Below are 26,521 nucleotides of genomic sequence, written 5' to 3' on the forward strand. Positions count from 1 at the left end.
GCCTGGACCCGCAGCCCTGGGGGTTCAGGGGCGTGAGGGAACCAGGACTCCTGGGAGAAGGGTGGGCATGTGACTGGGCCAGAGGAAAACCAGCAGAAGTGGGGAGGTAGTGGAGCACAGTCAGGCGGCACATCACGGGCTCCGGGTGGGCAGAGCTGGGACACAGCGGGAGCCTCTGCCAGAGCCTGGGCCAATGAGGAGCCCGAGCAACACATGGAGAAGCCCCCTTGGGGGTCCCTGGAGCCTGGACGGGGCCCGTGACTAGAAGACAAAGGACAGACGGGAAAAGCAGAACCTGACCAAGGAGACACCTGGCAGACAGACCACCCAGTGGTCCAGGTCAACGTCACGCAGGGTGCGAAGGGCACCCCCCTCTGTGGGGCTTTCCCCAGACCCACAGCCTGTCCAGTCACCAGAGGACCCCAGACAAGCCCAGCCTGAGGGGCACCCACCAAACACAGGGCCAGGCCTGCTCAGAATGTCACGGTCACGAAGAGCGGGGAAGCCCAGAGATGCTGCAGCCCCGAGGGGACAGAGGAGCCGTGATGGTGTCGTGGTGTGGGGGCCCGACGGGACGGGGCGTTGGGGGGAGGCTGGGTCGAGGCCGTGGCTTGGTCGCCCATGAGTGTGACAGATGCCACGAGAACGAGCAGACGTCTCGAGAAGCTGCCAGGGGCTCGGGGTCCAGGGACCCGCTCTGTGGCGACAGCTTTTCTGTAAATGTGAGGCTTCCCCACACCTGAGGTGTGGACGCCGTCCTGGCTTGTGAGGAGCTCTGGCCCCTGTGTGGGCATGTGTGGTGGTCGCGGACAGCTCCGCAGGTCCCAGCCTAGTCCTTGTGCCCCAGGCTGCAGCAGCTGGACGAGGAGAACAGTGAGCTGAGGTCCTGCACGCCCTGCCTGAAGGCCAACATTGAGCGCCTGGAGGAGGTGAGCTGCCCCCTGGCTCCGCATGCTCCTCCCGGGGTACCTGTGGGCCACCAGGACCTGAGACAGGGTCTCCAAGGTGAGGGAGCCGCCCGGTTGGTAGTGACATGGGGCCCCTGGGCTGAGGGAGCCAGGACAGGCAGGGCCTGGCCCTCCCTTTGCCAAAAGGTGCATGGCCCTGCCTGGCTTCTCAGGGTCCTTGGGCCTGGAAAGTTACACGTAGATGAACCCCTGATTTGATCCAGGATGCTGTCCTTGAGGGGCTGACTGCATCTGGCCTGCTGTGCACCCTGAGGACACCTGGGAGCACTTGGGTTCAGCCCCTGCTCCTGTGTGGGTCCCACCTCCCCCCCCAGACATAGTACCTGGGGTTGAGGGGGCTGTGAGGGACTGCGGCATGCGGGCGTGTCCATGGCCGCCTTCTTTCTTACAGGAGAAGCAGAAGCTGCTGGATGAGATTGAGGAGCTGTCCGTGCGGCTCAGCAACGAGCAGGAGAACAGGCGGAAGTTGGGGGACCGCCTGAGCCACGAGAGGCACCAGTTCCAGAGGGACAAGGAGGCCACCCAGGAGGTGAGCAGGGGCTGCCCCCACGGGTGCTGGGACCGCCCAGAAGCCCTGCGGCCTGGTTGAGCCTGCTCCCCCGCAGCTGATCGAGGACCTGCGCAAGCAGCTGGAGCACCTGCAGCTCTTCAAGCTGGAGGCCGAGCAGCGGAGGGGCCGCAGCAGCAGCGTGGGCCTGCAGGAATACCACAGCCGCACGCGGGAGAGCGAGCTGGAGCAGGAGGTCCGCAGGCTCAAGCAGGTGCGCTGGGGCCGCACCCGGCGGGAGGGCCTGCCCCGTGCGCCTGGGAGTGACGCACTGTGTCCCCCAGGACAACCACAGCCTGAAGGAGCAGAATGACGAGCTCAATGGGCAGATCATCAACTTGAGCATCCAGGGCGCCAGGAGCCTCTTCTCCACGGCCTTCTCCGAGTCCTTGGCCGCGGAGATCAGCTCAGTCTCGCGAGATGAGGTAACGACCCCGCCCCCACGTGGCCCCGCCCCCCCCAGGTGCCCCACGCAGCCCGCCCCCCACGTGGCCTGCAGGCATCCGCAGTCAAGGCCCCAGGCACCAACCCCACGCCCCCTCCACCCCCCAGCTCATGGACGCCATTCAGAAGCAGGAAGAGATCAATTTCCGGTTGCAAGACTACATCGACAGGATCATCGTGGCCATCATGGAGACCAACCCATCCATCCTGGAGGTCAAGTAGCCACAGAAAGGCTCCGCCCAGCACGCCTGGTCTCCCTCGCCCAGCGGGAGGACACAGCTGAGCCGGGGTGGGGCCGGACGAGGGGCTCCAGGACAGCCTCCGGCTGGGCGAGCCCCTCTGACCTCCTGTGCTTCCCGCCCGGTCAGGGAGGAAGGGAAACGGGTCCTCCGGAGTGCTGCTCCCCACGGCCACCAGGTGCCCTGCCCGGTGCCGTCCAGGCCTGCGCTGCCCCTGGACGGCACACAGGCCCTGGAACCCTGGCGCCAGACGTTGGGGGGGGATAGGCAGGCGAGGACAGTGCCATCAAAGTCCAGCCAGGCGCTTCTGTGCCCCCAGCTTTCCTGGGTTGTTTGGGCCGGCACCCAACTGGAAGGGGCCCCTTGGTCCAGCGTGAAGCCTGGGGGCCTGTGGGTCACAGGACCGTACCCCCAGCCACACCCTGGCTGCACTAATCCTATGATGTGAGAGCCACCAGGTGGGGGGTCCCCATGCAGATGTCCAGTGTTCCCAGGAGTCCGCACGTCTGGGGCCAGTTTCCTCCGGGAGTCAGAGGTCTTCAGGAGCTGCGGTCTCTCTGCCAGGTGCACTTTGCAGGAGGCCAGGCAGGGCTGGCTCCCATGTCCAGAGGTCAGGGCCTTCCTGGTGGCTTGGGGGCTCCTTCAAGGAGCAGCAGCGTCACCCCCCGGGGCTGCGGGCCTGCCCCAGGGCCTGAGTGCGGCCAGGAGCCTCCTGGAGCGGGTGGGGTGGGGGCCCTGCTGGTGCGAGCATGTACGTGAGGGAGTGTGTGTGCGTGCGAGCGTGTGAGCATGTGTGTGGCCCTGTGTCCTTCCGCCCTCTGCGTGGCCCACCTTCTACACTAAGGTTTAAGATGTTGCCTCGTATTGTACATTCTGGGGAAAGCCTTGGGTGTAAATCAGTGTAAACTTGGAGGAGAGATTTTTCTATCATGTAGAGTAGGTATTTTTTATAGATTGAAGGTTGATCAATTTTTTAATACTTCCAAGAGAGAAAACTATCTGTGTATACACATGAAATATATATATATGTACAATAATAAACACTGGAACTCTGCTCCCCGCCCTGCCATGCCCCGCCACACAGCCTGGGTCTGTTTCTGTGAACTTGAGCTGCCCCGAGCCCTTCTCGCAGACGCCGGGCACTGACCTGCACGCTCACCCTGTTTTCACCCCAAAAAAGAGCTCCCGGCCACGTGACAGCAGCCTGGATGACATGGGATGTGAGCGCCCAGGGGCCCCAACACCAGTGAGAGGCAGTGCCGAGGGGCTGGCCAGAGGCTCCCTGCAGCATCCCCTGGGCTGGGCAGCAGGAGGCCTGGTCTGGCCAGCCCCTCCCAGAGGCGGTGTGCGGGATTGCCCCGCCAGGCTGGGCCCCCAGGGGAGCCCAACTGGGGCACCTCCTGGGCCAGGGCGATACGGTGGGGCCTCAGGGCTGTGTTCATGGTAGGACAAGGCCCTGAGTGTGGCCTGGCTGCTGACATGGTGCCAGGGGCCAGCTGGGTAGAACCCATGGACCATGTAATCATGGATCAAGAGGGCTCCAGGAGGGGCAGGCACAGAGCACCCGAAGGAAGACACTGGAGAGGCACAGGCCCCGTGAGACTGTGGGGAAAGGCTTGACAGGGGGGCCAGGGCAGGAGGGCTCGGGTGGTTCTAAGGGTGAGTGGCCAAGTCTGACTTCAAGGGGGATGTCAGCTAGCAGTCCCCAACACTCGATCCCCTAGCTAGGTGCCTGTGACACCCAGCACTGAGGTACCTGTGTACCAGACGCAGGTGGAGACAGGCCCTGCCTGACAACCCAGTGGGGCAGAGAGGGGCTTGAGTCAGGGCTGCTAACCACGTGGCTCCAGGTGACCGCAGACGGGCCTGCCTGCAGGAAGCAGTGCCCCCTGGCCTCGTCCTCAGCTGGGGGTGGGGCACTAGAATCAGAGGGTTGCCAGGGGCCTGGGCACTGTGGGGGGCAATTGGAGGGGTGGATGTGTCACGGGAGTTCTGCCTGGAGCCTGCACCCTGGCCAAGATTCCAGGGGGCCTAGAGAAAGGATCAGGCCCCCCTCCATGCTCCTGGTGCTAAGGGGTGGCTTCCCAGAGTCGACTCAGGGCCTCACCGAGTTCAGTAGTGGAGCTGGGACTTGTACCTGTCCCCCCATCCCCGGTCCACGGTCACACGCCCAGGGCAGCCAGGGAAGGCAGCACTAGGCCAGGCCTTGGGCTGCAGGCTTCACCCCAGGCTCTGGGTGGAGCTGTGCAAGGAGGGGGGCTCAGCACTTGGGGTGCCCAGTGGCTGCAGCGGGTTCAGGGGGGTCAGTGGGCGCCTGGAAGGGCCTTGTCCCCAGCCTGGAGGCACTGAGGGAGTCTCTGCTGGTCCAGGACAGTCAGTGCCTCTGCTTTGACACGGTTATGTCCTGTCTGGAGCCTGTAGGGCCCATCTCTGCCTAGGAGGAGAAGCGGAGTGTGTGTGTGTTGGGGGGCCCTCTCACTCTGTCAGGTAAACCAGAGCCAGGCAGGGGTTTCTCCCTGAATCCCACTGTCTCTTCCCCTCCTAAACGTAGGGGCCTGTCTGCAGCCCTGCTGGTCCCAGCAGCCAACTCTGAGGCCCCTGCCCTGGCCTGCAGGGGTCCCAGCCCCCTCTGCACAGGGTGGGCTGGGAGAGCATGTGACTCGGCAGGGCCTGGCTTCCTAGTGAGCTCTTTACAGGACCGGCCCAGGCAGGGTGTGCCCAGAGTGTGGAGAGGCTGCAGGGGACACAGGAGGCCAGAGGGCGTCTCACCCAGGAGGACCCTCCACCCTCAGCCCCAAAGCGGATCCTGTCTCAAGTCAGCACCTCCCTCACGCTGCTAGAGCTGTGGAGGCCAAGGTCTTGGCCTGTTCGTGAACGAAGTGCACACAGCAAGGCTCTGCCCCTCCTGCACAGCTGCCCTGGCCCCGGGCTCATCGTGTCCCACACGCACTGCCCGGCTGTGGCTGAGGCCAGCTCAGGCCTGTCCACGCTGAAGGGTGGCCACTCTGCACTCCCAGCCCAGGGGCCCCAGTGCCTGTCGCTCCGTCTGCTGGAGGTTCAGAGACCATGGGACGGAGGCCCCGTGAGGGCATCTCACAAAACAAGTGGTTACAGGTCCTCATGTAAAACCCCGCCAGAGCACAGGTGTGTCCAGTCCTCAGCCGGCTGGCCTCAACTGCCCGGTGCCTGTCACACCAGGGAGGGTCCCTGTGCCCACGTCCCCACAGACCCTCTACTCCTCATGAGCATCTGGGTGTCCTCACTGCTGTGTCCCAAAGCCGAGAAGAGCAGGGGGGAGACCTGCCCCCAGGGTCTCTCCTCCCCTCCAGGCAGCTATCTCCTGAAAGTCACCCTCTGCTCTGCGGTTCCTTAAAACTTGCACCTGCGCACCTTGGTACCTCTGAGATGCTCACAGGTTGATGGCCCTCTTTAGCGCGGCTCACCATGACCTGTCCCTTCCTCCCCACTACTGCAGGCCGTGCCCCTCACCAAGCAGGGCTGGGATGTGCCTGCTCTCTCCCCACCCAGCCCCCAACCAGGACTAGAGTGAGCTGGCAGGAACCTGCCTCAACTTCAGCTGTTTTTCTTGTTAGGAGGCTACAGGGCTGTGGACATCAGCTCTGACCCAGTCACCCCAGGTAATGCACAGGGAGGGAAAGGGAGTTGTGGTCACTGAGCCACCACTAGGAGTCAGCCCTTGACTCTGTCCTCAAGTGATTCTGCAGCCACCAGGTCTTGGTCAGAGGCCTGTCACTGCTACCTTCCTGCAGGTGAGGAAGCTGGGGGCGGGCTGAGTCCCCGCGGGCACTCAGGAAGGGGCTGTTTTGGAGGCTGTGTCTGAAGCCTGAGCACCCAGGGTGGGGACGTAGTTGTCCTGGCTGCAGCATCTGGAGAGATGGAGGTTTTCCAGGAGCCCTGAGCGCTGTCCCCGAAGGTCCTACCGACCAGACGCTGGAGCAAACATCACCCAGCTCCCCGTGCAGAAATCCTCTCTGTGTGGAGGCACTACTGGACCACGCCCACTCTCCTTAAATCTGTCCTAGCCAGGGGCCTCCCGCCCGTCTTCCCGCGTGGGTCGTGCCTTCTCCGGCTCCACACGCCCCCCGGAAACCAGGGTCCCGGAGTTCCGCCCTCAGCGTCCCCTCTCCTCACGGCGGTCTCCCCGTGCTTCGCGGGCGCCAGGTAAACCGCTGACACCAAAGCTCTTTCAGGCGGTACTGCTGTTTCCAGAAGCCCTAGGCGATGGAAGGCAGGGGGCCAGGGGCAGGGTCTACCCCCCAGTTCCGCGGCTGCTGAGTTATCAGAGTGACCTCCTGCTGTCCGACAGGCAGGGACAGAACGCGCCTGAGGGGCCGATTCTGCTCGGAGGCCCCAGGCATCACACTGGCTTCCTCCCTGCCAGGGGTCGAGCTGTGCGCTGTGGCTCCCTCGGTCCTCCGGCGGCCCGGGGGTGCTGGTGCCCCCGCTAGCCGAGGAGAACCCGGGGCTCGGACACGCCATGCGCCCAGGTCACCCCACGAGTGGCGCCGCTCTTGTCGGTCCAGCGAAACTGGAGCGTCGGACCGTAAAGCCTTTGCTGGTCCTGAGGAAACAGAAAGTCTGGAGGGACCCAGGAGGGAGCTGGCGCGTCTACGGGCCCCTCGGTCCTCAGGGGCCACAACCGTATCCGCGGCCGCAGCCTGGCACCTCCCCGCACGGAAACCGGAAGCGTCGTGCCGGGCCGCTGAAGGTCCCGCCCCTTCCTACGGCCCGGGCATTCTGGGGCTTGTAGTCCTCGTTCCCTCATCGGCACCTCCTCCAGCACGGCTCGCCGCCCGGCAGCGGGCTCAGCCACCTCCCTCGGCGCCCGCGGGCGGGACTGCCGGGGACGTCGGAGGGCGCCAAGTCGAGGCGGCTACAGGCCGCCGCCCCGGAGTCAGCCTCCCGGCCTGCCTCGCGCGCCGCCCTGGACTCCGCCTCCCGGTCTGCCCCGCGCGCCGTCCTGGACTCCGCCTCCCGGCCTGCCCCGCGCACTGCACTGCCTTGTGGGAGCCGTAGTTCGGGCGCGCGATTCACAGCGCCGCGTGCGCCCCGGGCGCGCCGTAGCCACGGGGCCCCGGCCGGGCGCTACGCTACGGAGGCGGCGCAGGGCGCGGCGCGGGCCGGGCTGGGTCGGTGCGCTTGCCGGCTCCGCCACTCAGAGCGAGAAGCTGTCGGGGCCGCGCGCCGACGGCAGAGGGCCCGCCCGCCCTCCGAGAACAAGTTGTGGGCCGGCCGGCGCGGGCGAGCGAGCCGGGCCTCGGGGACTGAGGAGGCGCCGCGGGTTTGCGGAGGTGAGTCCCGTCGCCCGGGCCAGGCCGGGGGCGCGGCCTGGACCCCCGGGAAGCCGTGGCCAACGGGCGGCGCCTCCTGGGCACTGGCCGGTCCTGGTCGGGCTGGGGACGCTGCTGGAGAGGGGAGCCGCCAGGACCTCGGGCGCCGGGCAGCGGGAGACCAGCCCAGGGTCTGCAGACGCGGGAGGCGGCCTCAGCCCCTCCTGCCCTTGAGCGCCCTTATCTCCGGTCAGTGTCCCGGCCGCGGCGGCGTTAGGGGAAGTGTCCGGCCCGGCCCAGTGGAGTGGGGGAGCAGGCGCGTCCTGTCTGCCCACTGGCCACCAACCTCGCTTCCTCCTACTGTTCTTTTCCTGTTGGCGCTGGAGCGAACCGAAAAGTTACCCATGGTGGCCCCCCAGAGTGTCTGCTGGGCTGCCGGCCCACCGGGCTGCCCACAGGAGGGGGGCCCTTCTGATCCTGGCCAGGGCAGCCTTGTGTGATCAAATGGCCCTGACGGGGCTGACTCTCGGGCCCCCTTAACACGCAGGAGTTTGTGACCAGACTGCAGACAACAGGACCCCAGTAAGGCCCAGCCTGGGAGTTCGGGATCTTGTGACTGCAAGCCCTGCTGAACTGTGGGGAAGCTGGGACTCAGCTGGGTGCTTGGTTGTTCTGTGCTCTCCTGAGAGCCCCTCTTGCGGGGCCCCCTCCCTCTGCCTGCGTCTGGGGGCAGTCTAAGCCCCTGTGGGAGGACCCCCCGCCCCCAGAGCTGGGCTCCAGGGGAGATGGGGTAAGTTGATCCTTCCACTTCTGAGTGCCTTTCTCAACCGTGGGTAGAAGGGTAGTATTTCCGTGGCCCAGGTGCCTGGAGGAGGGCCCCAGATGGGAGGGGAGCCTGGGAGCCCCTGCTCTGCAACTCTGCTGGTGGGCATGGCCTGGCCTTGGTGTCAGGCACCTCTCACTTCCTCTTGGGTTGTTCTGCTCCCGAGAGGAGCGCTTCTCTTTTCTTCTGCGTCTGAAGCTCTCTAGAGCTGCTCCCCGTGAGCAACCAGGCTGGTGACCTCGTGACCTCCTGAAAGCCAGGCTTAAACTCAGTGATTGCTAGGCTTTAGAGAGAGAGCCGGTCTTACCTAGTGTCTCTGCTCTAAGGACCATTGCCCCAGACCAGGTGCTCTGAGAGCAGGAAGCGGCTGGGTCCTCAAACCTTTCTGGACTGGGTCACTTTGCTGAAACTCTTTGGTTTCAGGCTCTGCATTAGACTCTCTGGACCCGTGTGTCAGACAGCATCTTGTTGAGCCCCGCTTTACAGACAAGAGGCCCAGGCTGAGGGCAGCCAGGCTGTGGAGAGGGATGGGTGGGCTGCACATCCAGTCCTTCCAGCCCCTGCTTCCACCGCCCCCGATGCTTGTCTTTTATTCGGGAAGAAGGATTCTGCACTCTAGAGGTTCTCTAAAACCATGGATGTCTTCGTGGGCCTGAGCGGGTTGCTGAAGAGCCTGCGGGGCTGGGTGTGTAAGAGCCCAAGCTCAGACTCGGCCCGGGTGCTCCCTGCCCCCGGATCAGCTGCTCTTTTGCCCGCACTGACTCCTGCCCTCTCACCTGGCACCCGCAGGAGCGTCCTGAAGCAGGGACATGGTGGTGTCTCTCTTGTCTAACCTCTTGTGCCAGGTTCCCAGGCAGGGTCACCCCCCCCCCCAGCACTCCCCCACCGACCAAGAGTGCCCAGAAGGCCTGTGGCGTCCCTTTGGTGTCCTCGGCTCCCCGTGCCCAGCACTGCCCCGGCCGCACCAAGGCAGGTGGTCAGCGAGCATCCTGAGTCAGCTGCAGGCCGCCCTGGTGACCTGGCTCTGAACTCAGAGGGGCCTCTAGGGGCGTGGGGCCAGAACGGCACCTGCAGCCTCCTGGGGAAGAGGACCGGCCAGCCCGTCTCCGCCTTCCTGGATGAGGGGAAGGAGGGTATGGGTGGAGTTTGGACTTGGACACCTGCCCAGGCACACCTGTCACTCTGGGTCACCCTGCGGATGGCTGTGCTGGTGCTGCCAGGACGGTGCAGGGAGCTGGGGGCCACGGGGGAGCAGCGGGGACCTCCTGACGCCCCCAGGACACGCCGTCCCTCCAGTGAGGACTTGTCCGGGGCTCTGGCCTCCCTGCCTGTCCTGGCGGCACCATCTCCCTCCAGCAGCGGCCCCGCTCCTGCTGTCTGCTTCCCCCTCCCTGGTGGCCGGACTGCGGGCCAGGGCTAGACGGCGCTGCGAGACATCAGAGGGAAAGCAGGCTGATAGCTGCTACTGACAAGAGCCGCGGTGTCCGTGTCCCAAGGAAGCGCCCATGGCTTCGCTTCCTCGGCCATTGGGCCAGGCCTGGAGCGGAGGCAGCGCCTGCCGCCGGCCCTGCCAGGGCCCCCCCCAACCCACCGCTCCTGAAGAGGCGGCTGCAGAGACGCTCCCCACGGCCCGTCTGCCTCCCTGGCGTGAGCCGGAGGCTCCAGTACCTTTATGTCTCTGAAGCAACTCTGTCCCCATGAAGCCTGCGGTCACCAGCCACCCAGGCCGCGCTGCTCTGCGGCCACTTGGCCAACAGAAATGTGGAAGTGCCAGAGGCATGCGCCCATCAGCAAGCGGCTCTGAACTTGTGAACTGGAAAGCGAAGTCGTGGTGGCGTCCCTGGCTCCCTGGCAGAAGTTTCCTTTTTTTTGATGCTCGACTGAGTGGGTACGACTAGAGACAAAGAACACGCCGGGACCCTGCATCTCATCCTCCGATCTCCCTGCCGGCGAGCCACCCCTCACCTGTGGGTGTCACTCTGGGGGACTGTCTCCACCCCTCTCTCCTGGAAAGCAGGGGCCTGGAAGCGGAGCCCTGCTGGCCACGTGACCCGTACGGGGTGGCGGGCCCAGGATCTGGACCATGGCTGGACACGGCGGGGCCGAGGTGTGGAGATAGCGGCTGCCTGAAGCATGTGCAGGCAGGGTCTGCGGCCGGACTGTTTCCTCCCGGGCCAGATAGTGGAATGCTGGTTTCTGTTTTGTTCCTGCAGCTGGTTTTTAAGTGACATTGATGGTGACTCTCAGCAGAATCTCAACAGCCCTCTTCTCAAGGTCCTGGCCTGGCCGGTGGGGGTGTTTGGGCCTCACAGTGCACCTGGGAAGGACAGGAGGCGTGTGGCCCGTGGGCAAGTGGTACCAGGACCTGGGTCCCGGGGAGTCTCGCTGATTGCTTGCCAAGAGCCCTGACCCTCGCCCCACGCACCCTTCCCTGGTGGCCGCAGCCATGGGCAGAGCCAGGCTGCGGAGGCCTTGTCCCCTGTGGCCCTGGCCGGCCTAGACAGTGGTGGCCTTGGACCAGGCAGCGAGGAGCAGCCGAGTCAGGCCCCAGACTGCTCAGTGTGAGGCCCTGCCGCCAGACGGGCTGTGCCCTGGAGCCTGGGCTCGGCCTTGGAGGCGAGGCTCGGGGGTGGGTCTTCCATGCACTTGGCCCTCCCCACTGGACGGGTCTGGACTTTGGCCCTGGAGTAGCCCAGCCCGCAGGCTTATCGCCAGGACCCAGAGTCCATCAGCCAGGGGTGCCAACCTGTCTCCCTGCTGCAGGACTCCACCTTCCACCCCAAGACCGAGGCGGCACGGAGGCCAGGCCCTGTCCTCGCTCCTCTGGGCTCTGGCTGCGGGTGGGCCGCCCCCAGCTGTCCTCTGTGCTCTCGGTGGGTGCGGGCCGAGCTCCTGGTCAGCCCTGGACTCGGGCGTGGGTGCTCCTGCTCCGTGGGCACCTTTGTTGCTTAGCTTCAGCTCAAGGCCTCGCCCGCTCAGGGCTTGGCTGCGGAAAGGGAGTGTTGGAGACGCTCGGAGTCTCTCCCCGGGAAGGTACCCGCGCAGGGTGGGGGCAGGAGGCTGGGGGCTGGCCTGGTTGCCATGGAGGGGCAGGTGTCCTGAAGGACCAGCTCAGCGTGGACCTGACTGCCCACGGCGTGGGCGCCGTGAGCGCCCCTTCACAGCCCAGGGCGCAGGACTCCAGACGCGGCCGCCGCCTGAGTGTGACTCGTCCCCGTGGGGGTGAGCGTCCGCCGTAGGAGGGGAAGGGCTGCGACTTGAGGCGGGTGGTCCCGGGCTCACACGGGCCTCACCCTGACATCAGGCGGGCCTGGCGGCGTGTCAGGCGTGTCGGGCGACGTGACTCCGATCCCCTGTGCCTGTCCTTTCACATGGTTGTTGGGAGTGAGAAGTGATCCCTGCGGCTCGCAGGGCGCTCCCACCAGGCGGCCCTCCTGTCAGTGGATGTGGGGGGCGTTGGCTCTGCAGCCACTGGGGACCCCCCTCACACCCAGTTGGCTCTGGTCGAGCTGAGGGGAAGCCTGAGTGGTGGGTGACTCTCAGGGGCCCCGGGCCTTCGGCAGCCTGTCCAGCCCTGGTCTCGGTCCCTTGGAGGAATAGGTCTGGCAGGCGTGTTGCTACCCGGCTCGCTGGCCTGACTGCAGCACTGAGGACAGGGCCCAGGCCCTCCCCCCACAGAGTCGCTGCCCTGCTGGGCCCCAGGTGCCTGCTGGGAGGGGGCCGTGGGTGCTGGACCTGGGCTGAGGCAGACCAGAAAGGAAAGTGGACAGCCACGGCGGCCCAGAGGCAGCCCAGGCATCTTCCCTGGCCTGACTGGGACTCACCTCATCTGAAAGGAGACGCCCCCCGCCCCCCCCCCACCTCCCACCTCAGGACAGGTGTACCTGGGCCCACGCCTCCCAAGAGCAGGCAGCCTCCTGGTGGGCTCCTTCCTGCTCACCGTCGCCGGGTCAGGGGAGGCTGTCCTCTGTAAGGGCCGTGGGGGTGACTGTGGATAGTGCCCAGGGCTCACCAGCCCTACTGGGCACTCCTCTTCCAGCTTCTTTTCTCTGGTTAAATATCTCCTCGATCATTTCTTCCAGGGTGAGACCCATTCTGAAGGCCAGCAAATGTGGCACAGCCGCCTCGCCGCGGGGGCGCCGAGAGGGCCATGCTGGGGGCGCCACGGGGCAGGGGGGACCCTGGTGGTGGCCCTGCTGCCCCGGAAGCCGCGCATGTGCTGGGACCCTCCGGGCGCTGTAGTCACATGTCTCTTCTCTCTCTGTCTCTGTCATTTCTGTTGTGCTCCTCGGACCAGCCCGGCTCTCGAGGCCGCCCTCCTCCATGCTCTGCCTCGCCTGCCACCGCCGGCGCCCTGTGACCAGGCCCGGCGTTCAGTGTGGCCGCCGCGGGGGCCATGGGGAGCTCCGCCTCCTCGCTGGCCGCCGAGACCGAGTCGGACCACGGCTTCCCCCGGGGACCGCCCTGCCCGGGGCCCCCAGCAGCGGCCAGCTGGGGTAGGAGCGGCCCCGGGGGGCCCGTGTGGGGCGACAGCTTGGGCACCCGGCAGCACCCGCTCCCGCGGCCCCGGGCCCGAAGGTAAGCAGGTGGAGCAGGGGTGGCCCCCGGGGGCCTCCCAGACAAGCGGGCCCTGTCCCTTAGGGCCCTCTGGCGACTCTCTTCACCCCAGAGACCCGGGCGACTCGGGCTGCTCATTGGGCAGAGCACACCCAGGACCCCCGCCCCCGGAGCTGGGCTGAGGGCCTCAGGACCGCAGACGGTGGGCCGGGACCGCCACCGCCTCGGGCCGGGGGCGTGCTTGTCCGCTGGCACTGCAGCGGCTGCTGGAGCTGCTCGCTGGGTGGGGCTGGGGGCACGGCACGCACCGAGAATGCTGCTTGCTTCCTGTGGAACCTGCGGCCTTGCCGTGGCCCGCACGCGTGTTGTCCTGTGACGTGGCTGCCTGCAGGGGGCAGGGGGCTGTGGGTCCCGCTGACAAGCTTCCCTCCACGCGCCCACGTCCTCCAGCTGCAGCTGCGGCTGGACTCGACCCAGGCTCCCCCGGCGAGCTCCACCTCCCGGTGCCGAGGTGAGGGGTGGGCAGCCCAGCCACACTGCCTACACACGGATACCCCAGCTTCTCCGCGTCCTGCAGCCTGGCTGGAGGGTAAGGGGCGCAGCAGACACTCAGAGTCCACCGCCCTTGGGCCAGAGGTGGCACTTGGCCGCCTTGGGGCCCCAGCCCGCCTCAGGGGCTGCAGATACCGCTCTCCGCCGGTGGCCCTCAGCGGGCACTTCTTCAGACACAGCTCACTTGTGCAGGACAGTACCTGGTGTGTGTGGGCCACGAGCGTGTCCTGGGCTCACCATCTAGGCGGCCGGCCCGTGCGTGGAGCAGGACCTGGGTTTTGGCAGGCTTCTGGGGGTCACCGCGCAACCCCTGTGAATAGTCATGGAGGCCCGTGGTCCAGAGGGATGGCTGGGGAGCAGAGGGCTTCGGTTCCCTGTGCCGTCAGTGCTGGCTTTGGATGGCACTCACCTGCCGTCAGGGGCTCTGCTCACACAGTGGGAATCACACGGTGTGTGGCCTCTGTCTGCTTCTCACTGAGCATTGTGTTCTCGGGCCACCCGCGTGGTAGCGAGTGTCGGGACTTCGCCCCTTTATGGCTGAGCGATGCTCTGCCGTGTGAAGTAGGTCTGCTGGTTACTGATGGGCACTCGGACTTGCAGCTCTGCCGCTGTGGATGTGCATGGAGAGGAGTTTGTACAGACGTGTGTTGTCACCTCCCTTGTGTAGCTACACAGAATGAGGTTGCTGGTGTTTACTGTAAGTTTATGTTTAACTGTCTGAGGAGCTGCCAGGCTGCTCTCCACAGTGGTCGCGCCATTTCCCAGGCCCCCAGCCACGCAGGGAGGGTTCTGGTTTCTCCACACCCTCCCTGCGCCGTCCTGCCTGCATGCAGGGTGGTCGCCAAGCTGCTGTGACCGGCGTCTCCCCGGGGCCAGAGCGTCTCCTCGCACCCTCTCCACGCACATGTGTCGTTTCATTTCCAGGTATTTACGTTCTCAGGGCAAGTCGCTGGGGAGGGGGAAATTACTACGCCTCAGGGAGGGGTACGGGCCCCGAGGCGGGTGGCAGAGATGTCACCGGTCCGGCCCGCACCCTCTTATTCTCCCGCCCAGCGCCGCCAGCAGTTAGCTGTGCCGCCTAGAGTGAGTCAGGGGGAAGAGCCGCCAGTGACCTTGAGGAATCCACAGGCACCCGACTAGACACGAGAGGGGCAGGCGGGGGGCTGGTGCGGCAGAGGCAGGCCAACGCTCCCCACACCTCCTCTGGACACGTGGACACACGCGTGTGGGTGGCCCGGCCAAGCTGTTCCTGCCCTGAGGGGCCCCGTGGGGACCTGCCGCACAGCGCCCCCTCCACTGAGGAGCCTGCAGGTCTGGGCTTGGTCCCACCGCCATGTGGACCAGGAGCTGCAACGCCCAGAGGACCTGGGGTTGGTGTGGGCGTCGGCCCCTGAGAGCTGCAGGCCTGCCCTGGGGACACAGGCCGAGGGGATGGTGCAAGGCTGGCTGAGGGTGACATTGGAGGGAGGTGCCCGTGTGCCCCTTGGGACTAGCTGGGGGTCAGGGTCAGGTGGGCGTCCTGCCGGGCAGCGTGGCCTCAGGTCTGCTGGCCTGACCAGCGGGGTCCTTGAGTGGGGACCCAACTTACTGCACTTAGCTTTCCGGGGAGCCGAAGGCTGTCTCCCAGCTGCTGCAGCCCCCGTGTCCCGGGAGCACCCGCCCCCACCTGCCTCTGACCTGGGGCCGAGGCTGCAGCCCAGAGAGCCGAGGCTGAGCAGGTGTGTGCTGTCCACCCCACCTGCGGCTTTCGCTGTGTCCTGAGGGTGGGCGCCCAGCCCCTGAGAGCGCCTGGTGCTTGGGAGCGTCTGTGTGGAGGCTCTGGTGCATCAGGGTGCTGGGAGGTGACCCTGGCTTTGGGGCTGGGGTGGTGAAGGCCCAGGTTCCTCTGGACACCCCGCCGCTGCCCCTTGAGCCGCTTCGTCCCCGCCCACCCCGTGACACCGAGACTGAGGCATGGGTCGAACAGGTCCCTGAGGGAGGCAGCCCGCACCGCCTCTCGCCCTCCCGGGATGCCAGCCGAGGATCCCAGTGTGGCCTCATGCTCATCCGGGCCTGGGCCCGGCCAGCTGTTGGGCTGTGAGGGGTGTAGGGTTAGGCTTCCTGTCCTCCTGTGTGTGCTCAGCACACCTGGACCACTGGGGGCTGGAGCCAAGGGCTGGCCCAAGTCTTCCCCCAGGCTGCGGGGGCACACGGGGCGCGGGGCGGCCGTCCAAGCCTGGGCCTGGGCTCCAGAGTGTGTGTGGCTTGTCTGTGTGGCCGCGCGGGCCTTCTCGCTGGGGAGCAGCAGGAGGGTTTCTTAGGCTTCGGTGACGCAGAAGCCCAAGCTGACCCGGCTAGGGTGCGTCCAGCACTTGGGCGCTGCGGCAGCTGTGGACAGCCCCAAGGCTCAGCCACGCACCCGGGGAGGCAGCATCAGCCTGCGCTGGGCCCAGGAACCATCATGCTGCTTGGGGGAGGGTTTCTGTTTGTGTCTTGAAGAGGGAAGTTTTCCTTCTTCCTGGAGTGTTTGGCGTAAATGTAGCATGAGAAGCGCAAGCTCCACGCCTTCTTGTAAAAGAACAGTTGATGTTTCTGCCGAGCAAATCAGCTACCGTCAGCAGGAGAGCGTGGACGCCCCCCATGTGGGCTGGCCTCGAGCGGCGGGTGAGGCTGAGACCCTGCTCAGCCCGCGGGAGCGGCCGGCTCCTGCCTCTGAGTTTGCCCATCCTGAACCTTCCCGTGGGTGAATCATGCCACGTGTCGGGGCCCAGTGCTGGCGTGTGTCCGCGCTTCGCTCCTGGCTGCTGAATGGTGTTCCATGTCTTGTTTGTCCATTTACTCATTGATGGACACTTGGCTTGATTCCACCAGTTGGCTGCTGTGGGCAAATCTGCTGAGCACGTGTGGATGTGTGCTGGTGAAGAGCACGTACCTGGGGTGGAATTGCTGGGTCCTAACTGTGGTCCTTCTGTAGCTTCTGGGGAGCCATCTAACGGTTTCCTGCAGCAGCTGTGCTACTCCGCGCTCCCCCAGCGACGTGGGAGACCAGGTCTCTCCAGCTCCAGGTCCTGGCAGCCGTCCTGCCGGGTGGGCTGGTGCGCTTTGCATTTCCCTGACTGACCCGCTGAGCAGCTTTCCACGGGCTTCTCCAGATCTCTGGGGAAAGTCGCCTCAAATCCTCTGCCCATTTTTAAAGCCAGGTTTTTGTCGTGTGGTCCTAAGAACGTTTCATACGTTCTGGCTGCTAGACCCTGGTCAGACACTGTTTGCAAACGTTATCTCCCGTAGGATATCTTTTCACTTTCTTTATGGTGTCCTTTGATTCATGGAAGATGTTAGGTTTGATGTTCTTTTGTTTTCTCCTTCGTTTGCACGGTCATGAAAATTTACCTACATTTTCTGCTTCTAAGAGTTTCATAGTTTTCATTCCCATGCTTATGTCATTGATCCATTTTGAGTTAAGTTTTAAATACGGCGTGAGGTACAGGTCTGACTCCTTCTTTAGCATTTAGATCCAATTTTCCTAGTGCGTTGGTTGAAAAGACCATCGTTCCCCCCTGACACTCTTGACGCCCTTGTCAGAAACCCCTGACCACGGCCTTCCCTTGCAGCCACACGCACTCGCCCGGGCCCATGGCCGCGGTCGGGGAGTGGGCCTGCGCACGCTGCACCTTCCTGAACCCGTCTGGCCAGCGCCAGTGCTCCATCTGCGAGGCCCCGCGGCACAAGCCCGACCTGGACCAGATCCTGCGACTCAGCGTGGAGGAGCAGAAGTGGCCGTGTGCCCGCTGCACATTCCGCAACCTTCTGGGCAGGGGGGCCTGCGAGGTGTGCGGCTTCGCCCCTGAGCCCGGCCCAGGGGCCCCCCCGCTGCCCATCATCAACGGGGCACCCCCAGAACCCCCGGGCAGCTGCCGGGACGAGGCGGGGCCCCTGCGGACAGCGGGGCCGGTGGCCGTGGAGCCAGCGGGTGGGCGGCCAGCAGAAGCGGAGGGGCAGGAGGGGGGCGCGGCCACGCCTGGGAGCGGCTGGGCCTGCCAGCGCTGCACGCTGCACAACACGCCCGTGGCCAGCTCCTGCTCGGCCTGCGGGGGGCCCCGGAAACTCTCGCTGCCCAGGATCCCTCCCGAGGCACTTGTGGTCCCGGAAGTTGTGGCTCCTGCAGGCTTCCCCGGCGTGCCGGCCCCTGCCCAGCCTGGGGAAGGTGCCGAGGCCAACCCTCCTTCTGCCGTGGACCAGGAGCCCCCCCGGGGGCCACCCTTCAGCCCGTTCTCGCCCACCCTCCAGAACAACCCTGTGCCTCGCAGCCGCCGCGAGGTGCCCCCCCAGCTGCAGCCACAGGTGCCTGAGGCCGCCCAGCCCTCGCCCTCTGCCGGCTCCAAGGGGCCCCCCCAGGGCCTGGGGCGGCCCGCAGCCGGGGCCTCCCGCCTGGCGGAGCTGCTGTCAGGCAAGCGACTGAGCTTCCTGGAGGAGGATGCGGCCGAGGGGGGCCCTACGCTGCGCCTCCCGGGGCCCGCCAGCCCTGCGCACTGCGAGGCCGGCAGCACCACGCCGGGCAGCGACATCATTGACCTGGGTGGCGACAGCGTGCGTTACACGCCGGCCAGCCCCTCCAGCCCTGACTTCACCACCTGGTCGTGCGCCAGGTGCACGCTCAGGAACCCCACGGCGACCCCCCGGTGCACGGTGTGCGGCTGCTCCAAGCTTCACGGCTTCCAGGAGCACGGCGACGCCCCCGCCCACTGCCCCGACTGCAGTGCAGACAGGCCCGGGCCCTGCCCAGCCCACAAGGCCGGCCGCCCCCTCCCCGTGGCGCCATCTGAGCGCCCGGGCCAGTGGGCCTGCCCTGCCTGCACCCTGCTCAACGCGCCTCGGGCCAAGCACTGTGCCACCTGCCACACCCCCCAGCTCCTGGCGGCCCAGCGCCGGGGCGTGGCGCCGCTGCGGCGCAGGGAGAGCGTGCTCGTGGAGAAGCGGCGGCAGACGGACGAGGGCGAGGCCAAGGCCCTGTGGGAGGACATCGTGGCCTTCTGCCGGGAGGTGCGGTCCCTTTGCCCCCGAGCCTCAGCTCCGGTGACCCCCATGTGACTGGTCACCTGAGATCCTCAGGCCCTCTCCTTCCGTGTCCGCAAGGGTGCTGACCCCTCACCCGCAGCGTGAGCACCGGCAGCAGTGGCCTTATGGGAAGGTGGGGACAGGCAGGCCGGGTGCCGCCCCTGGTTGCAGAGCCCCAGCTGAGACAGGTGCCCCGCGTGCTCTCTGCCCTTGGACTGCAGGAGGCTAAGCCCAGGGTGTCACCCCCAGGGCCCTGGGGGGATATGTTCCCTGGGCTGCTGCCCTCTGTCGCTGCCGGCAGCCCGTCCAGAGCTGTGTCCCGGCCACGCTGCCCCCCTCAGGCCCCCCACCTCTCTTCCTAGGGCCTCTGGCGCCCCACACCCACACCTGCAGCCTCCAGGCTGGGCCCCGCACTGTCCCCTGGGGCGCACATTCCTCCCATTGGCCCGTCGCCAGCCTGCTGTGCCCTGGCTGACTGCAGTCCACCACGCCTGCACAGGGTGGTATGGGCCTCACGAAGCTCAGCCGTGCCATCTGCAGACTGAGGGCTGCTCTCTGTCCCCCTTCCTCTCGGGCTCAGGCAGCTGGGTACACTCGGGGTGGGGTGGGGTTCGGACTGCCCTGAGTTATGGCCATGGTCTCTGCAGAACAGTGTGAACTTTGTGGACGACAGCTTCCCCCCCGGGCCCGCGTCTGTGGGCTTCCCCGCGGGTGACAGCGTCCAGCAGCGTGTGCGACAGTGGTTGCGGCCGCACGAGATCAACTGCTCCGTCTTCAGGGACCACGGCACCTCCTGGTCCGTGTTCCACACGCTCCGGCCTTCTGACATCCTGCAGGGTCTCCTGGGGAACTGCTGGTGAGTATGGGGCTCCCACCCGGGGCGGGCGGGCCGAGCTCCCCCTGAACCCCGGTCTCGTGCAGGTTCTTGAGTGCGCTGGCAGTGCTTGCTGAGCGGCCGGACCTGGTTGAGCGGGTGATGGTCACACGCAGCCTGTGTGCAGAGGGTGCCTACCAGGTGAGGCTGTGCAAGGACGGCACATGGACAACAGTGCTGGTGGACGACATGCTGCCCTGCGACGAGGCCGGCTTCCTGCTCTTCTCCCAGGTGGGTGGGGCGCGGGCAGGCGGGTGGCAGGCAGGAAGAGGTGGCGGCCTCACGACTCCAGCCCCTCCGCAGGCTCAGCGCAAGCAGCTGTGGGTGGCCCTCATCGAGAAGGCGCTGGCCAAGCTGCACGGCTCCTACTTTGCGCTCCAGGCCGGGCGCGCCATAGAGGGCCTGGCCACACTCACCGGTGCCCCTTGTGAGAGCCTGGCTTTGCAGGTCAGCTCCACGAACCCCCGTGAGGAACCGGTGGACACTGATCTCATCTGGGCCAAAATGCTGAGTTCTAAAGAGGCTGGGTAAGAGGGACAGCCATGCTGGGGGCCTGGAGCAGCAGGAGTAGTCAGGCCAGCGCCCTGATCTGCACCCATGTTTCACAAGATACTTCTGGTACGGGCTGACAACAGCTGGGAGGCCCAGCTCCCCATGCTGTGCTGGCCACCTCACCTGCTCAGATGGGGTGAGGGCACGCAGGGTGCTGTCCGTTGGCTTGTACCTAGAAGGCCCTGTCCTGACCTGGGCCTGTGATGACCGTCAACATCCTTCGGGGTCCACGTGGAGTGAGCTCCATGGTGGCACCTGGCAGTAGCAGCCCCCAGGGTGGACAGGTTGGGGGAGTGGGGGCTTCTGAACTCTGGCGTGCCGGAGTCTGGGGAGGGCCCAGGACCCTTGCCCTCAGCTGTGGTGGGGAATGGCATGGCTCCACCCCTTGGGGAGCAGCATGACTGAGCTGGCAGGGCCCCCAGCCTTGCCAGACCTCCAAGGGACCCAGGCCTGCCCGCCTCAGCTTGGCCCATCACTTCCTGAGCCCCGGCGTCCCTCGTGGGTCTCCCACAGTCAGGGAGACCCCCTCCTGGAGCTGCACCTCCCCGAGGCAGGCCAGGACAGCAGGTGTCCCCTAGAGAGAGAGCCCACCCCAATACCAAGGGGCCCCAGTCAGTGGGCTGCTCTAACTGCGCAGGTTCCTCATGGGCGCCTCCTGTGGTGGGGGCAACATGAAGGTGGACGATGCTGTCTATGAGAGTCTAGGCCTGCGTCCCCGCCACGCCTATTCCATCTTGGATGTCCGGGATGTCCAGGGCTCCAGGTAAGGATGGGCATGGCAGGGCATGGCCATGGGCGTGGCGGAGCCATGGGTGTGGCCCCCAACCCTGTGGTCTATCCACAGGCTCTTGCGCCTACGGAACCCGTGGGGCCGCTTCTCCTGGAACGGCAGCTGGTCAGATGAGTGGCCACACTGGCCAGGGCACCTGCGGAGTGAGCTCATGCCGCATGGCAGCAGCGAGGGTGTCTTCTGGATGGAGTACAGTGACTTCGTCAGGTACCTCCCACCGCTCACCTTGGTGCATACAGCGGTCTTTCCCAGGAGCTCGGCCTGTTTACTGCATGGCGTGGGGTGCTTCTGCTGGGACTCTGCCCGTGGGTCAGCCTTAGGGCCTGGCGCCCCCGGCGGTGTCCACAGACAACAGCCAGGACTGGGGTTTCTGAACATAGATTCTAAGAACTGCCAGCAGCCGAGAGAGCCTGCTGCGGTCACCCTGCCCAGGGTTGCATGCCATGCAGGCAGCTGGGTGGAGGCCGCTCAGCTGGCTATCCTCTCGCGGCCCAGGTACTTCGACTCCGTGGATATCTGCAAGGTGCACTCAGACTGGCAGGAGGCTCGGGTGCAAGGCAGCTTCCCCAGCTCGGCCAGTGGGCCGGTGGGCGTGACGGCCCTCACGGTGTTGGAGCGCGCCTCCCTGGAGTTTGCCCTTTTCCAGGAGGGCAGCAGGTGGGCCCGGCGGACTGGGGGCGGGACGGCGGGGTGTCGCGGGTCTAGGGGTGGGGCCTGGCCACTGGCGACCTTTCCGTTCGCCCAGGCGCGCGGACTCAGTGGACAGTCACCTCCTGGACATGTGTGTCTTGGTGTTCCGGGCCTCCTTCGGTAGCGGCGGCCGCCTGAGCCTGGGCCGCCTGCTAGCCCACAGCAAGCGCGCCGTGAAGAAGTTCGTCAACTGTGACGTGATGCTGGAGCCGGGCGAGTATGCCGTGGTGTGCTGTGCCTTCAACCACTGGGGCCCTGTACCAGGCCCACCCGCTCTGCAGGGTAGGTGACCCGGTGGCCACACGGCTCCAGGCCCCGCTCCACACAGCCCAGGTCTGCCCACAGCCCCCAGGCTCCGCCCACACTGTCCCTATCAGCAGGGCCCGCCCACAAGGGCCCAGGCTCCGCCCATACCCTGCCCATCAGCGTGGCTCCGCCCACACGGTCTGGGTGGCATACAGGAGGAGGGCTACCCGCTCCCTCCCTCGGTGCTCCTTGCAGCCTCCAGCCCCTCAGCGGGGGCCCCGCGCAGCACCCCGGAGGCGCCCGGCCACGTGCTGGCCGTGTACAGCTCGAGGCTCGTCATGGTGGAGCCCGTGGAGGCCCAGCCGACCACGCTGGCCGACGCCATCATCTTGCTCACGGAGAGCAGGGGCGAACGGCACGAGGTGGGTGGGCGGGCGTGGACCCTGGGGGTGCGGCAGGAGGTGGCTGCCCACGGCCCGCCCACCCATTCCTGCACTGCCTGTGGCCAGGGCCGCGAGGGCATGACCTGCTACTACCTGACGCACGGCTGGGCGGGGCTCATCGTGGTTGTGGAGAACCGGCACCCCAAGTCTTACCTGCACGTGCAGTGCGACTGCTCCGACAGCTTCAACGTGGTGTCCACGCGCGGCAGCCTGCGCACCCAGGACAGCGTGCCGCCTCTGCACAGGTGCGCCCCGCCCCACCCTGCCCCTGGGGGCCCGCTGACCCCGCAGGCCCTCACCGGCCCCCCTCCCCCAGGCAGGTCCTGGTGATCCTGTCACAGCTGGAAGGAAACGCCGGCTTCTCCATCACCCACCGCCTGGCGCACCGCAAGGCAGCGCAGGCCTTCCTCAGCGACTGGACGGCCTCCAAGGGCAGCCACAGCCCCCCACTCACGCCCGAGGTCGCTGGCCTGCACGGCCCCCGGCCGCTGTGACCTCCCTGCCCCCACCCGCCTGCCCCCACACGCACTTTATGAGGGAGACCCCAACAGGACGCTTGAACCACAATCTCAGGACCCCCACCCAGGGAGCTCCAGCCACGGGCACAGCTCCCCTGGCCCTCCCCCCGCCCCTCCCTCCTGCCCAGGGCCTCCCAGCCACCCAGCAGATTACCTCGAACCCACCTCCAGCTCTAGGGGGCTGTGTGCCAGCCTCTCTGACCAACCCACCTTGAGGTCTGGCTCCAATCTCCAGGATCAGGGTGAGGCTGCCCCTTCTCCATGGGCCTGTGTCTCCTGCTCCGGTCAGGCAGCCATGTGCTCCAAAACCAAATCTGGGCAGGTCAGAGGCCAAGACCCCAGAATGAGAGCAGGGACCACCCTCGTTGTAGGGGTCAGAGGTCAGGATTCCAGGTTGAGAGCAGGGACCATTTCCGTTTTGTGATCAGAGGCCAGGATCCTGAGATGAGCAAGGACCAGCCCTTTGTTGGGTCAGGCCAGGACCCCAGGGTGAAAGTAGGGACCACCTCTATTTTAGGGGATCAAGGCCAGGGCCCAAGGATGAGAGCAGGGACCACTCCAGTTTGGGGAGGTCAGAGGTCAAGATCCCAGGGTGAGAGTAGGGACCACCCCCTTTCCCTCAGTTTGCCCCCATATCCCACCTCACCCCCAAGCCCTCATGCGGCCAGCAGGGGTCCCTAGAGCCCCAGCAGGGTCTGAGAAGGCAGGTGCCCGGCAACCGTGGGCTGAACCAGGGTGGGGAGGGACACTATGCAATTCCTGGCGCGCCAGCCAGGATCGAAGCCATGCCCTGGGCCAGGGCTGGGGTGGTGGTCAGGTGGGCCTGGGCCCAGCCCCGTGCTTGGCACCACCTGACCTGCAGGAGAAGCAGAGTCCCAGAGTCCCCTGGGCCGTGTCCAGGCGCAATCAGGGTGGGCCCCAGCCCCACAGCCCTCCCGCCGAGCCAGCGTTCTCCCTGTCTGCTCAGCCCTGAGCTCTGTCTGCCTGGGGACGACTAAGGCCGCTTCCTGGGTGCCCGGCCTTGCTGCCCGGCAGCCTTCTGTCAGCGAGCGGCCCTGCCCATGGTCCCTCGCTTTCCATGGGGCTGTGGGGTTATGGGGGGCAGTTTCACAGCTGGAGAAGCACTAGACCCCTGGCCCCCTTTGTACTCCTGTTACTCTGAGTGGGGGGTTCACACCTGGAGAAGCACTAGACCCCACCCCCCACCCCCGCCCCCTTTGTACTCCTCCTCTTACTCTGAGCTGTGAGTATTTTTAACCTTGTACATACGGCAGCTCTTCTGATGCAGAGACTATTTTATCAACGTCAGCGCCATCCCCGTAGGATGACCCCATGGGTGTTTCCAGACTCAGGCTCCGACGGACCAAATAAAGATGTTTTGTTTTGTAAGTTCGTTCTTGTCTGTCTCTCCCAGGGGCCCCTGGCCCCTGGCCCCTGGGCTCCTCTCTGGGACAGAGCTGTGCCCACCTAGGGACAGCCTCTCTGGGATGCCTGGGTTGGTACCCAGGCCTGCCTCCCAGGGAGCCTTCAGGGGCACCGTGCCACCCGCTGCCTGCACCCCAGGAAGGATGGGGCATCCAGGTGGGGCAGTGGTTCAGGTCCAGCCCTGCGGTGGTTCACAGACTGGCACGCATGAAGCCTCAGAAGGGCCCTGCCTGTGCCGGGCTTTTCCTAGAGAGACAGCTGCGTTCCAGGCGCCTGTCTGGATCTGTTGGTCGCGGTGGAGCAGAGGGTGTGCGGGGCTGGGAGACGGCCGCCCCGTGCCCACTCCCTGCCAGGCTGGGCGGCGTGCGGCCCGCAGTCCTAGCCCAGGCTCCATGTGGGGCCAGGCGGGCCAGTCTCCCAGCGAGAAGGGGGCTGGGGTGCCGAGGCCACGCTGGGTGTAAGAGGCCCGTCTCAGGCCAGCCTATCGAATGTGAAAGCAATTAAAGCCACCAGCAGTGTTCGCTCCGGGCGGGCCTCGGGCAGCAGGGAGCTGCCACAACGCATCTCCGCTCAGCGCCTGGAGACGCACCCCCACCCCACCCCCCACTCCATCCACGGCTGCGCTGGACCTTGTCCTCGGGGGGCTGGGCTCCATCACCCCAGGGCGTCCCGGGGAGCCTGGGCCCACATCGCTGCAGCCCCGAGATGCCCAGGATGTGAGAGCTGACGGGCCCGGGGGCTGCCTGCCTCCCTGTTGGCTGGCCTGGAGACCCCGGCCTGTGCCTGCTCCCCTTTCCACTTTCCCTGGCAGGGAGGGCTGAGGAAATTGGGGGTCAGGGGCCCGCGGCTAAGACCCTTCTTGGGGATGCAGCTGCCCCCGGGAGGTGCTACGGGCGCTGAGGTGGGGCCTGGTGGCACCTGGACCTAAGCTGGTGCGGGTGGTGGGCAAGGCACAGCCTCCTGACGCGTGCCTGCGGGGGCGCCTGTCCCAGGCCGCGTCCCCCAACGTCCCCTGTCCTCACCGGCTGGGGCCCCTCCCGGCCCTCGCCCAGACTGCTTGGCTGCCCACCCATTGGCCGCGGTGGCCTTCCCGAGGCGGGCGGCAGGGTGTTCTCACTTGTGAGGCAGCCCTGTCAGAAGCACTTAGTGTACAAATTAGCCGCGGCCTCCCGCCTCCTCCACGCTCTGGGCTCTGGGCTCCGCAGACTCCCGCCCGCCCCGGGCGCCCGCCCACGACAGCCGCGGCCAGCCGGCTCCTCCGCGGCCCCCGACCTTGACCTGGACGGGGGTGACTGCGAGGGGCGGGCGTCCGGCGGGCCGGCAGGGGCTCCCGCTCTCAGCCTGGCACCAAGCCGGCCCTGAGCTCCAGGGCCAGCGTGCAGAGCCATGGGGGGACGGACCCCAAGCCACACAGAGACTGCAGCCCCCGCCGCCCCGCCTGCCGGCCGGCCTGCCACTCAAGCAGGGAAAATCGCCTGTGACAGGCCCAGGAAGGCCGGGCCCCGGGGGCCGCGCGGGACACGCACAGCTCCTCTTCCAACATATGGTTGCTGTCGGCCCCAGGCACTGCTCGGCCAGCGCTCCAGAGCTCCGCGGCCCGAGCTGCGCCCCCACCCGCCCAGCTGGCTGCTCCCGCGGATCCACACGGCCCCTGCCCCACTGGCACGCGGCCCCCGACGGGGAGCTCACTCCCACGGCAGCCCCTCCAGCGAGCAGCCAGGAGCCTCTGGTTCCAGGACCTCCAGCGCACGTGGAGCCGCTGAGCGAGCTTTGGGGGAGGGGCCGGGGGTGCTTCCAGAGGATGGCGCTGGTTGGGGGAGGGCTGCAGTGCTCAGGTTTGGGGCCAGAGGCCTTGTGGGGTCCCAGTGCCAGGAGCCTCCCAGCTGCACACCCTCTCCCTCAGCGTGGGCCCACTCTGCCCCATGTCTTGGGTGGGCTGGGTAGCCCCACAATGCCCTCCCTGGAGCACGCCTCCCATGGGTATGCTCCCCACCCCCCACGGGTCTGTGGTGAGGTCCCTGAACCTGTTTGCAGCCCCCACCAGCGTCACCCAGTCCCGTCAGCGTGGCTTTGCTGCCCCTCACAGACCTGCAGTGAACCTGCTGTGGCTCCCCAGTGCTCTCAGGGCCCCAGGTGTGACCTTGCCCCTGGGGACCACGCCATGAGTCCCTGAGGCCACCTCAAGTGTGCAGGAGGGAAGTGCCAAGGACGACCCAGGCTCTGCCCGTGGTGGGGCTCTCGGACGCTTGGGGGGCTGCTGTGTCATCAGCAAGAGGGTGACCCTGAGCCACGGCCACCGTCTGCCTGGCGCTGACCCCTCCCGGGGCTCTTAGACCCTGCTCACGGGCTGTGCCACTGTCCCTCTTCCCACGGGGCGAGCAGAGGCAGCCCGGCCCCAACACCAGTCCTGGCGAGGGCCATGCATGGATGCTGAGGGGAGGAGACAGGCCTGCCTCGGGCACCACACCGCTGTCCCCCTGCCTTCCCTGGACCCACTGTCTGTCCTGCCCACGTGCCCCTGGCACACA

At 66.5% G+C, this 26,521-nt stretch overlaps 2 protein-coding genes across 6 annotated transcripts in view; both read left to right on the forward strand.

The window, feature by feature from the left end:
* The window catches only part of RAB11FIP3 (RAB11 family interacting protein 3), a 59,435-nt gene extending 56,183 nt beyond the window's left edge, over positions 1 to 3,252 (forward strand). For both annotated transcript variants that reach the window (XM_043454771.1, XM_043454772.1), the window contains 5 exons: positions 848 to 929; positions 1,360 to 1,497; positions 1,574 to 1,729; positions 1,800 to 1,940; positions 2,068 to 3,252. In XM_043454771.1, the coding sequence (XP_043310706.1) occupies positions 848 to 929; positions 1,360 to 1,497; positions 1,574 to 1,729; positions 1,800 to 1,940; positions 2,068 to 2,181 (631 nt within the window). In that variant the 3' untranslated portion in view covers positions 2,182 to 3,252. The remainder of the gene's footprint in view (positions 1 to 847; positions 930 to 1,359; positions 1,498 to 1,573; positions 1,730 to 1,799; positions 1,941 to 2,067) is intronic.
* Positions 3,253 to 7,242: 3,990 nt separating this feature from the next.
* Positions 7,243 to 23,957, forward strand: CAPN15 (calpain 15). 4 transcript variants are annotated; one of them, XM_043454767.1, is made up of 13 exons: positions 7,243 to 7,510; positions 12,610 to 12,890; positions 17,012 to 18,440; positions 19,103 to 19,311; positions 19,377 to 19,560; positions 19,633 to 19,856; positions 20,519 to 20,644; positions 20,726 to 20,878; positions 21,167 to 21,328; positions 21,417 to 21,643; positions 21,863 to 22,029; positions 22,117 to 22,295; positions 22,371 to 23,957. In XM_043454767.1, the coding sequence occupies exons 2-13, from the start codon at positions 12,709 to 12,711 to the stop codon at positions 22,378 to 22,380; spliced, it is 3,252 nt and encodes a 1,083-aa protein (XP_043310702.1). In that variant the 5' UTR covers positions 7,243 to 7,510; positions 12,610 to 12,708; the 3' UTR covers positions 22,381 to 23,957. The 4 variants fall into 4 exon arrangements, with proteins under 4 accessions (XP_043310702.1, XP_043310701.1, XP_043310703.1 ...); XM_043454766.1 differs by having other exon boundaries at positions 7,247 to 7,510; positions 22,367 to 23,957; XM_043454768.1 differs by lacking the exon at positions 12,610 to 12,890 and having other exon boundaries at positions 7,247 to 7,510; positions 22,367 to 23,957.
* The last annotated feature ends 2,564 nt before the right edge of the window (positions 23,958 to 26,521 follow it).

Source organism: Cervus canadensis, chromosome 32 (assembly GCF_019320065.1).
Source record: "Cervus canadensis isolate Bull #8, Minnesota chromosome 32, ASM1932006v1, whole genome shotgun sequence".
Lineage (NCBI taxonomy): Eukaryota > Metazoa > Chordata > Mammalia > Artiodactyla > Cervidae > Cervus > Cervus canadensis.